This window comes from Rhinolophus ferrumequinum, chromosome 13, assembly GCF_004115265.2.
Source record: "Rhinolophus ferrumequinum isolate MPI-CBG mRhiFer1 chromosome 13, mRhiFer1_v1.p, whole genome shotgun sequence".
NCBI lineage: Eukaryota > Metazoa > Chordata > Mammalia > Chiroptera > Rhinolophidae > Rhinolophus > Rhinolophus ferrumequinum.
The window spans coordinates 44670243-44682528 of NC_046296.1; the positions used below are offsets into that span (position 1 = coordinate 44670243).

The window sequence follows — 12286 nt, forward strand, 5'->3', positions numbered from 1 at the left end:
TTCCTTATTTTAAGAAAAAGAAAATATAATTTCAGGTGTCAGGTAACTATTCCAGGTAAAACCTGAATCCTGGAAACCCCTGACTATGACCCTGCAATTATTGTTTTGTCAGTCCTATTGTGACATTTCATGGTGGGTTGTCCTCTGTTTGAATTGGTATTTTTTAGTAAATATTAGGATTTATTTTGCTCATTTAAAATACATATACAAAGGCATTAGCAACAGAAAATAGAGATAGCTCATTAGATAAAATTTGATGTTTTATGGTATAAAGATGATCATTATAGCAAATTTTTAGTAGTAAAAAGTAATTTAATGTATGGGTTAGGTTCAAGTGATGAAAATACATACTCATTGCTTATTTATTCACTTTTTTTTTCTTTTAGGAGTCTTCTGAAGTCTGTTGAAGAAGAATTACATCAGCGGTAATTTTAATTTTTAATTAAGCTTAAAATACTTTATGTCACAGACAGATAAAGTCTGTTTGCCCCCATCTCTGTCATGTAACATAAGATTGTTTTGTTATTATTTTTGTTTTAATTCTGAATTCTGTAAAGGTGGAGAAATAAAATTGTGTCTTGCAGTAGCCCTTCCTGCATTTTCTAAAATTTTTTCTTAAGCTGTTTTGGTGAAGTTCATTTAATGACAATGGAATTATCTTTCTTTATCTTTAGAGGACATGTGGCACATTTAGACGATGATGAAGGGGATGATGATGAATCTAAACAGTAAGTTCTGTTTCTGTTTTTGGTAAAAGAAAAGGTGTCATTTTGACCTAATTTCATAAGTTTGACAGCTTAATATTGACAGTAATTTTAATATCATTAGTAACATAGTATTGAGGGTTCTAACAACGTTTCTTTCCTTTTTCAATTCTCATTGTAGTAGTCAGCTCAATCGCCCTTAACTAAATACCATAGATTGGTGGTTTAAACAGAATTTGTTTCTCACAGTTCTAGAGGCTAAGAAGTTTAAGTTCAAACCACTAGCCAATTTAGTTCCTGCTGAGAGCTCTCTTCCAGACTTGCAGACAGCTGCCTTCTCAGTATGTCCTCAAATGGACTTTACTCAGTATGTACATGCAGAGAGCGAAATCTCTTTCCTCTTGTTATAAAGCCTCTCTCTGATGCTATTCGATGAGGACTTTACTCTTATTTTATGACCTCAGTTAACCTGCATTACCTCCCAAAAACACTATCTCCAAATGACAATCACATTGGAATTAGGACTTCATCTGACAAATTTTGAGGGGACACAATTTGGTCTACAGCAATTTGCCCATTGTCCCTCAAAACTTATGTCTTTGACACATGCCAAATAGTCATTCCATCTAAGCAGCCCTAAAAGTCTTAACATTTTCCAGCATCAACTCTATAAAGTAAGAGACTTATCCAAATATAATAAATCAGTCTGACTTAGATCTGATCTACAGATCACCTTCAGGATCATTTTTCCCTCTTGAAGAATAACACATGTTCGGATAGCTCTGTTGTCTTATTCTGTGAAATCCAAAAAGTCCAGCAGCCTTCTTCGTTCTCGGGTCTCCATCCTCTTCATTTCAAACTGCCAGTGTTTGTGCTGGTATACCGTATTTTGCCGTGTATATTGTGCACTTTGTTGCCCAGATTTTTTGAGGGGAAAAATAAGGATGCGCGTTATAGATGGGTAGTACTAATTCCATATCTATATAAATGTTTTAATTCTTTTATTTATGCTTATGAGTTAAAAGTGTAACTCTAGAAATCAATAATGATATCCGTATGCAAAATAATACCCTGGAATACGATCATCCGTTTTGTTGAATTTACAATGAACTTGCAAAGATGAAGAGTTCTTGGCCTTCTACGATGCATAAATATCATAAATTTGTTACTGGTACATAAAATTTCTTATACCATAATATTTAAAAAAATAAATAAATGCTAAAATTCCTTTATAATACAAAAAAAAAGTACCTAAATGTAAACCATCAAAAATTTGAATTAAAAATTTTAAAATGAATGATTTTTTCCCCCCCTGAAAGGTTGGGTCCAAAACGTGGGTGCACATTATACACGGGAACACATTATATAGAGCAAAATACAGTAATCCCATAAATTTTTTATTGAGTGATGGTCCAGCCACACCTTTTGTGTTCTCTTCAGAACATGCTTTCCCATGCCTGCATTTCTGAGCTAATATGGATAGGCTGAGAATTCTTCAAATTTCAAGTTTTGGTTCCTTTTTGCTTAACAATTCGTTCTTCAATTTATCTGTCTCTTCGCTCATTTTACTATAAGCAGTCAGAGAGAACCAAGCCACTTCTTCAGCACATTGCTTAGAAATTCTCCTCCACTAAATACCCAATTTCATCACTTGAAAGGTTTACCTTCCGCAAAACACTAGAAACTGAACACAATTCAGCCAATTTTTTTGCCCCTTTATCACAAGGATCACCTTTCCTTCAGTTTCCAGTAACGTGTTCATCATTTCCATCAAAGACCTCACCAGAATGGCCATTAATGTCCATATTTCTACCAGTGTCTTGTTGATGATTATTTATGTATTCTCCAAGGAGATGGAAACTTTCTCAGCAGCTCTCCTCTTTCTGACCTCTCACCAGAATCCCTCTTAATGTCCATACTTCTAACATGTACCTTGAAACTCTTTCATCTTCTACCCACTTCCAGTTCCAAAACTGCCTTCACATTTTTATATATTTGTTACATCAGCATCCCACTTGTTGGTACCAAAATCTGTCCTAGCTCAAGCTGCCATAACAAAATACAGACTGAATGGCTTGAACAACAGAAATTTGTCAGCTCTGAAGGGTAGGATGTTGAAGATAAGGTGCCCGCTGATTCATTTCCTAGTGAGGGCCCTCTTCCTGGTTGCTGCCTTGTTGCTGTGTCCTTAACGTGGTCTTTTCTTGCTATGTGCAGAGAGAGACAGACAGACAGACAGACAGACTCCAATCTTAGGTTGTAATGAATCTTAACTTCACTGAATCAATTTTGTCTATAATTTCATAGAGGATGTGGATAGCTTTTGATGAGCTTCATCAGAGATATTTCATATCTAACAGTAAATATGTATATATTGTGATAATGTTTTTTATACTATATCATTTTGCTGTTTTTCTCCAAACCAATTGTTACATTTTTATATTAATTATCTTTCAGTTGATATAAGCTGGAATTATAGTTATCTTTTTACCAATTTTAATTACTGTGTAATATTTGTAACAAGGAAAGCATATCTTCTCAGTTACTTCTGAATAATACTTCATTTAGCATAACGAGCATTTCATGGAACATTTTGGAAAACACTCAGGAACTTAGAAAAAAGAACTTGTTTATGCAAGTTTTTCTTACCTAACTGAAAAATTAGTTATATTTTAGTAATGATTTATTTGCAAAATGAAGAGTTCTAATTCTAAACTTTTATATTTTTTCAGTTCAACAATGAAAGCAAAAGTTCCACCTCCTTTGCCACCAAAGGTAGGCAGATTTTTTAATTCAAATGATTTGTGTCATTCTTCTGCCACTTTAACATTGTATTAATAGTTACTCTGTAGCTTATTTTTACTTGAGATCCACAAAGAAACATCATGAAGTTATTAATAAGTAGATGATTGTTATTTTTGTCTTTTTAATTATCCAACTTGTCATTTATTGTTTATTCTAAATAATAAGTTCTAAAAATTTGTACATGAAAGTGATTATGATAATGGATTACTATTATTTCACTTGGATTAGAGAACTCAAATTTTTTATAAGATTTTTATTCCTCAAAATATACAATCTGTTAACAGATTTCCTGAGAATGGGTAAAGAATAGTGATTTATCATCACAGATATAATTTGCAAATGGTACTTTTAAATTAAAAATACGAAATAGGTCAGTAATCTTCAATTTTTTTTTTTTTAATCAATGAAATCCTTTTGCCAAACAAAGGCATCATAAAATAATTCCAACAGATGGGGTTGTGGGGTTTTTTTTTTGTTTTGTTTTTTAAGATAAAATGAGTTAATGTAGGTAGCGGTAATATAAATGTTTTCATAAGCTTACTTTTATAAGCTTATATGCATAGCACATTTTTAATTGTAAAATAAACTTTATAAAATGAGCTACTACAAGGTTTGAAATCAGGGGTTATAAATGAGAATTGGAATCTGACCAGTCTTGGCATCCAATATATTACTATATTTTGTTTTCATTTTACACTTTTGAGAAAATCATGATTCACACAGGTAAATAATACTGTACTTTCATGTTTAATTTTATATAGCCAAAATACAGAGATCTGAATTTCAAAGAGATAACTCTGAGTAATCTTCCTAATAAGGAGCACATTTATAAATTCTCCAAACCTTCTGCTGATTGGATGTTTTTCATTGTCTGAACAGAAAGTATCTGTGGCATTTCTATTTCTGTGTTAGTATTCTCCATGATGTTAAAATTTTAATTAGTATCTTCTCCTGCCCCTAGTCTGAAAGATTAAGCATTAACATAAAAAGCATTGAGTCATCTAAAAGAGACAGTTTAGATTAGCCTTGTAAGGGGCTGAACTTCACTTAGCCTGAATGTTTAAAATAAAAAGCCATTCATTTAAATTGGAGATCAGAAAGACTAGAATATTTTTATTTGGCAAGTCTAAGTAGGAAGGCTTGTGACGAATTAATAGAAAGAGGCCTTTTTATTCCCCCGAGGAAACATTTTAGTGTACAATTTTAAGATATTTATTAAGATAATCTGAATCAGATAGTTGAATAACCTCAAAACTCTGCTAGTAGTAAACACAGTTTAAAAGCCTTTGGTATATAATAGTATTTACTTTAGGAAAAACATTTAATATGTTTTTATGTTTAGCAAAACATGGATAATGTTTAATCGTTGGTCTCCTTTTCTGTATTATTTCAGCCTAAGTCCATATTCATACCACAGGAAACTCATTCTACCGAGGATGATAATCAAGGAACAATCAAGAGATGTCCCATGTCAGAGAGCCCAGCAAAACCATCCCAAGTCCCACCTAGACCCCCACCTCCCAGATTACCTCCACAAAAGCCTGTTGCTTTAGGTAATGGGGAAGAGAGGCTGAAATAAGTGTGTTCCCAGGTTTTCAGGTGTGAAAAAAATGGAGGGAATCTTTCTTTTAAGATCAATATGTGAAATTCCTTTGAGGAGAGAAGAAGGAAGACAATGTCTATAGAGATGTTTTCTGCTTTTTGCCTCCTAGTTTGAAGTATATTTATGACAGGATTACCTATGACCCAGTCTGGAATATTTTGCCCTTGTTTCTCATTTCATATCTAGCCTTCCCTCTTTTGGAGAATTATTTATGCCCAATTCAACATTTATCTATAGTTTGGCAACAGGAGAAATTAAACTCTAAACAAACAAAATGTGTTTTGGTTCTAGGTTGCTTCTGTTTTAGAAAAACAAGAGGGTACTTTGTCTAACTCTTTTTATTTCATTTAATCATTTGAAAAATAATTGTCACTATTTGCTAGGTATTTGTCTGCAAATTAATACTATAGGATGCTGTTTTAATATAAAGTTTCTTGTGTATTATGCAGAAGAAGCAATCTAAAAAAGAGCAACAAAAGTTTCTTGGATAACATACTATATAAATTGTTCCTTTCCTGGAAGTATTTATGTATTCAGTATTTCTGTTTTTTCTTTTTAACACAAATATATGTACTTAGATACCACTTGAATTTAAATTTGCCTTTATGAAAGAAAAGAGATATAAGTAGAAGAACATGTATGTAATTACTACTCCTTTAGTACTAAACATTCTGATGGGGTGATCCCTTATGAAGGCGAAACTGTCTCAGAGATGATATTTTTCTTTTCTACTTGATAATTTCTGAATGAAAAATCTTTGTGAGAATTAATCTTTTTTAAATATATTTAAACATATCTTATTGAAGGAAATGGAGTGAGCTCCTTCCAATTAAATGGTGAACGAGATGGTTCATTATATCAACAACAGAATGAACAGAGAGGCACAAACCTTTCAAGAAGAGAAAAGAAAGATGTACCAGTAGGTATTTATTTATATTCATAAGGTCTACTTGTATTTTTTTCCTTTTTCACTATTAGGTTAGTTTTATAATTATAATTCTATAGCAATTGTGTTTTTTACAATTAGTGTAGTGGTATTTTAGTGTATTACAGTGATAACAGATTGTTTAAATCTTGAAAAAAAGTAACTTTAATATGGCAAATTTGAATGATGGCTTTCTGTTCAAATCATTTAAGCCAGTTTGACCCATAGTGTATTATAAAATGTGACCTGCATACAGGTAAATCGTATTCCTGTGATTGTTCAGAAAATAACTATAGTTATTCTCATTAATGAGAACTGATTCTTAAAAGTTCCTTTTACAATCTCAAGAAGTTTAGGAAAGAAGGACATGGGCAGATAACAAAGCTATAGTTTTTACCCTAGGATAAATGTCTAACTGTAGATTTTGCAATTTCTGATACTACTACTCTTACTCAGAATAGCTAACAAAGGAGGAAAAATTAAGATTATTTTTTAGTATATAAAAAATATCACTTCAAGAAAGATGAAATTAGCCAAAGCAGCTCTTTCTGTTGCAGTTGTTAGATAATACACTATGACATAAATACTAAAACATAAATAACATTTATCACAGCAATTTAAAAAGTTTTAGCATTTGTAAAGAATTTTCTCATCAGAAGACATTTATCTGTCATCATAGAACTTAAAAAAACAAAATATTCTTAAAATCCCAATTCAGCAGATGCCGATGAGGTCATGAGATGAGACAATATTTTTGAAGTTTTTGTGTATATTTGTATACTTGTGTGTATTTGTTGTGAGTTTTATGGACATTAATAGTACATTTAATATGTTTATGTGCATAATAGCTATGGTTTTGCACAGTAAGCGTTGTTGTACCATATCTGTTCAACTGTTTTTATAAGATTTTACTATAGAATATGACACACTGTTTTTTATAATTTAGTTAAGGCATTTGACTGGTGCTATCCATTGTAATTTGTGAAATTTATGACATTTTTAACTAAAGTATAAAATGTACTTCAGAAGTGGGTGTTACGAAGTCTGTTCAACTGAGCAGTAGTGCCTTTTCCCTTTCATCAGTTTAAATTTTAGCAGTGCTGTTAATGTAGTAATACAAAAATTTAGCTTAATGACTCCAAGACAGTATAATAACCTTTCAGCGATACGTGTTCTTTGATGTACTCATTTTTTTTTTTTTAAAGGTTTTTATTGGGGAAGGGGAACAGGACTTTATTGGGGAACAGTGTGTACTTCCAGGACTTTTTTTTTTCCAAGTCAAGTTGTCCTTTCAATCTTAGTTGTGGAGGGCGCAGCTCAGCTCCAGGTCCGGTTGCCGTTGCTAGTTGCAGGGGGTACAGCCCACCATCCCTTGCGGGAGTCGAGGGATTGAACTGGCAACCTTGTGGTGGAGAGCCCACTGGCCCATGTGGGAATCGAACCGACAGCCTTCGGAGTTAGGAGCATGGAGCTCTAACCGCCTGAGCCACCAGGCCGGCCCCTATGTACTCATTTTTAATTCACTTTTTCTATTACTTTGATTCACTAGGATAAGGAACTACTAGTTAAACTAACAGTCTTAATAATTCTGAAATAAATATGTCCATGACTGTACCATAGGATAAACAGTATCCATGATATACTGAAAGATGATTACAGTTTGTGCAGCTTCTTGAAATTATTTAAGCCAATTCTATCAATACTTAAATTAAATCTAAGTTATAATATTCAGAACTCGTTAATTAAAAATGAGCTTTTTCTAAAATGGATGATAGAAGATAATTTAAGAACATAAATATAAAAATAAGTACATAAATTATTTGCCAAATGGAAAAAATTATCAGAGATTGGTGACAATAATAGGCAGTACCTCCTCATTAACATATTTACAAAGTAAGTTTAATATAGTCAATTTTAGAAATGTCTAACAGTTACTCATATAAGTAGTACTACGCAGAATATTTGTGTCACGTATATGAAATCAGTTAACAATAGCATTTTAGTTAATTTTTGTTACATCATTTAAATAATTCTGATTTATATCAGATGGAAAAAATTACAACATTTCTTTAAAAGTTATTATTAAGATTAACCGCAAAAGAAATCTAGACTTTCATAAAGTTTGTATTTAAAATATAATCTCTCCCAAGGAGATTCCTTCTCTGGGGGAACAAATCATATATCCCAGAAATGTAGCTCTTTGGAAAAATATCTGGTATTCTTGAAAATATTGTAGGTAAGCAAATAATGTTGTTTTTACTCTCCTTCTAATTATCAGTATACGCTCACAAATGATTATTTAAATCCATCAAAATTTGAAATTCAGTTGATAAAACACATTTTAAACAAGGTCTGTAATCTGCAGACTAGAACACATTTGTAATATATGTAACAAATAAAATATTCAAATCTAGATTACATAAAGAACTCCAACAAATAGGTAAAAAAAGATAACTCAGTACAAATGATAAAACAGTTCACAGAAGATCGCAATAAACGTGTTTTTTAAAAAAGATTTTCAACCGTCCTAGCAATCAGAGGCATTCAAATTAATGAGAAAACATTTTTTACTTATCAGTTTGATAACATTAAGTGTCTGTGAGACTACAAGGAACCAGGACTCGCATACGTTGCTGATGGGTGTGATGTGATGTGGGCACTCTGAAAGACATTTTGGCAGTCAGTATCCCTAAAATGTTCCAGTAGTTTCACTTCTCACAGTATACCTTAAAAAACCATTCACACGTTACATAGTAGGTTATACTCAACAGTGATCATTTCTGCATTGTTGTTACAGTAAAAAAATTGAAAATAACCTACATATCCAATAACAATTAGGGAATAGCTAAATAAAGTATGTTATACTGTGCTACAGTTAAAACAAATGAACCAGATCTGTATGTTCTGATATGAAATGTTGTCCAAGACCCAATATTAAGGTGAAGAACAACTTAATAATGCATAACTATTGTTTTAAAAAACACACGCAAAAACTATTTTCTGTGGAGACATGTATATATTAATAAATATATACTAAAAGGTCTGGAAGGATGTACAAATACATGAGAACATACAATAGTCTAGAGAAAGATTTGGAAGGATATGTACTAATCGCGTTTTGGGGGGGTGACAGGTACTAGGATTAAGTAGACTATGGAAGGGGATTATAGGGAACTTCAGTCTTATCTGAAATGTCGTTTTACAAAAAGAATGTATTCATGTATTTTATTCTAATATATGTGTTTGAAATACAATATTGTTATACCAAATAGCAACAAAAGAAGTGTAATTATTCATATGTTCTTTTCTAGAAGCCTATTAGTAATGGTCTACCCCCAACACCTAAAGTCCATGTAAGTATAAATATCAAATAGGTTAAGTTTTCAAACTAAATACAATTGCTCGTATGTGTACCTTTAGTTAGAATATTTGCCTATTTGAAAGAACCTCCATTATTATTGAAAAAATGTGTAAGATTGCTAATTATTAATTGATTATATCTGAAAAGTAGCTTTTGAAAATAAAATTACAATATACATTTTAAAGTTCCTTTATTCCAAAATTTGTTAATATCTTCCTCACAGGTACTCTGGAAGAAATGTGTAAAAAGGACATGGGTGTAATAATAGGAAGTACAAAATGTAGATGCGACATGTTTTTTCTAACATGTTTTCAGTTATCAAAAACAGAACTTTAGAACTAGAAGGAACATTTAAAGAGCATCTGGCCCAAACTCTTTATTTTTTTCCATGAGTATAACTGAGACCCAAAAATCTTAGTCACCAAGATCACAAAGCTTTACCTCACTCTAACCAGACCTACAACTAGAACTTAGATATCCTATATTATAGTCCATTAGGCGGTGTTTTTTTGTTTGTTTGTTTTTAATTTTAGGATTAAAATTATATTAACTCAATGTAATTTTAGGTTAGTATACATAGAACTACATTTTCACTGCTACAGATTATGTATAATCCAAAACCTGTGTAACACTAGAAGATATCTATTGTTTTTCTGGTTTTTAAACTCCCAATTCAACTTTTTAGCCTTTCTACTTTCTAACTCTAGTTTTTAATTAATACAAAGATCTAAACAATTATATTTTATTTTTCAAAATAAAAAAAAATGTTTTGAGTGTAAAGAGATCTCAAGTCTAACAGAGATACATAAACAATAGGGATGAAATGTCCTATTTGGCTACAAGATAAAACTCTTACGTCAGGTATACAGTTCACAGGGAAGAGCTAATAACTATGGAATGCCAGATAGGACTAGTATACAAGTTAGCTTAAGGTCAGGACTGGTTTGCTTTATACCTCATTTTGTCATTGGGATTTTTAGGGGGTTAGCAGTACCTTAACATACGAATTTTGGTTACTATCTTAAAGGATAATTATTAGGATTAGTAAAGTGATACAATTTCTTCCCTATACCATAAAAACATTTTTTTATCCATCTCCTACCACCTGATTCTATTGCCAAGCCATTATTTTCTTTCTTCTTCTCTTCCCTTCCCTTCCCTTCCCTTCCCTTCCCTTCCCTTCCCTTCCCTTCCCTTCCTTCCTTCCTTACTGTCCTCCCTCCCTCCCTCCCTCCTTCCCTCCTTCCCGCCCTCTCTCCCTCTCTCCCTCCCTCCCTTCTTTCCTTCCTTTCTTTTTTGGGAGGGTACTAAAATCTTTAAAATAATGGTTGGTAGGTTCCTGTGAGTAAAAAGGAAATCTTAAGATTTATTTTTATGTTAACTAGTGATATGTTCTCTCAGAGTATTATTTCAACGTTTGTGAAGGACATTCCTGCTGTAAAATGATGCACAATGCTGTTCTTCTAACCAAATATTTTTGTTTTCTTTCCCCCAAGTTGTTGGTAGTAAAAGCGATTAAATGAGTAAGCTTTCTTGTATTTGTTTATTCCAACCTGCACAATAATTTCAAAGTTAACATTTTATTCTTTGAAGATCAAAAATAGATCAAATGAGTGATACTGGATTTCATTATAAAATGTTTATTATCTGAAAGATTTGTAAATGGGTTTGATAAATAAATATTAACATCAAAGAATAAAGCTTTCTATTGACTCCTACCAGGGAAAATAATCAGATTGCTCAATTTAAAAAAAAAAAATGGGTCTGTGTGTTTTGAGATTGATGTACATATGTGAGTTTTAAATCAACCATATGTCTTTTACTTTATAATATTAAATTTAATGATAAATACCATTTTCAGGCTCATGAAACCAAATAAGAAAATTTTTTACTCTTGTAGAGATTATGATTTCCTTCTTACCAGGGAATATTATATTGCTCTTGATATAGGACATCTAAGTAATTGTAAACAAATTATTATGCACAATTGGTTGCTCTTACTGCTTTATTTGAGAAGGTAGGAAAAATAAAATGACTCTCTAAAGTAAAATCTTCTATTAGTTGATAATCACTGTTGTGCTTGGAACCTTTGTAGTACCACTGTAAGGCAAATGACTATGGCTTAGTATACTAACTTGGTTATTCTTTGTGTTTTCAGATGGGTGCATGTTTTTCAAAGGTTTTTAATGGATGTCCCTTGAAAATTCACTGTGCAACTTCATGGATAAACCCAGATACTAGAGGTAGTACTGTATGTTTTTATGTTATCTTTCTAATTATTTTTTAAACTGAGGCTATGAAACATTTGATTTTATTCATTTTCTGAATCTTTCTGAAAAAGTTTTTGTTATAATTTTTTAAAAATTTAAGGTAAACGTTTCTCTGTTATTAGCAGTGTTTGAGGTGTGACACATGACATTAAAATTTCACTCTTCAGTCACCAGATCAATGTAATGAAACCATATACTTTATGCTACCCTAATGTCCTCCAGAAAGTTTCTTCTGCTGCCGCTCACTCACTCACACTCTTTGTGTTATAGACACAGCCGTTACTAAAGGAATTTAACTAGCAAGGATTCAGGATCTAGGGACCACTTTAGAGGATCTCTCACCTTAAAAGGTCATGATAAAAATAGTTGTCATTAGGCACTGACTAAAGACGGTCTGCATCCTCTCACTATAGATCTATATCTTAATGTCTGTCTATATAAGATATACATAGAGATAGATACAAACACACACACGTGTTCTCTCCAAATCTTAAAAATCCAAGGTGTAGGTACTTTTGTTTCACAGGTAGGAAAAATGACAGAGAGGTTCATAGCCACTCAGTGGTAGAGCTGCAGTTTGAAGGCAGTTCAGTCTGTCTGACCACAAAGCCTGTGCTT

At 32.1% G+C, this 12286-nt stretch overlaps 1 protein-coding gene across 5 annotated transcripts in view; it reads left to right on the forward strand.

The window, feature by feature from the left end:
* MAP4K3 (mitogen-activated protein kinase kinase kinase kinase 3) overlaps window positions 1-12286 on the forward strand; it is a 145638-nt gene that overhangs the window by 109974 nt on the left and 23378 nt on the right. For all 5 annotated transcript variants that reach the window (XR_004424815.1, XM_033124664.1, XM_033124666.1 and 2 more), the window contains 7 exons: window positions 387-425; window positions 675-728; window positions 3437-3479; window positions 4903-5062; window positions 5919-6031; window positions 9349-9390; window positions 11557-11641. Coding sequence is in view for 4 of the 5 variants with exons in the window: in XM_033124664.1 (XP_032980555.1) it covers window positions 387-425; window positions 675-728; window positions 3437-3479; window positions 4903-5062; window positions 5919-6031; window positions 9349-9390; window positions 11557-11641 (536 nt within the window). In the remaining variant the exon portion in view is untranslated. The remainder of the gene's footprint in view (window positions 1-386; window positions 426-674; window positions 729-3436; window positions 3480-4902; window positions 5063-5918; window positions 6032-9348; window positions 9391-11556; window positions 11642-12286) is intronic.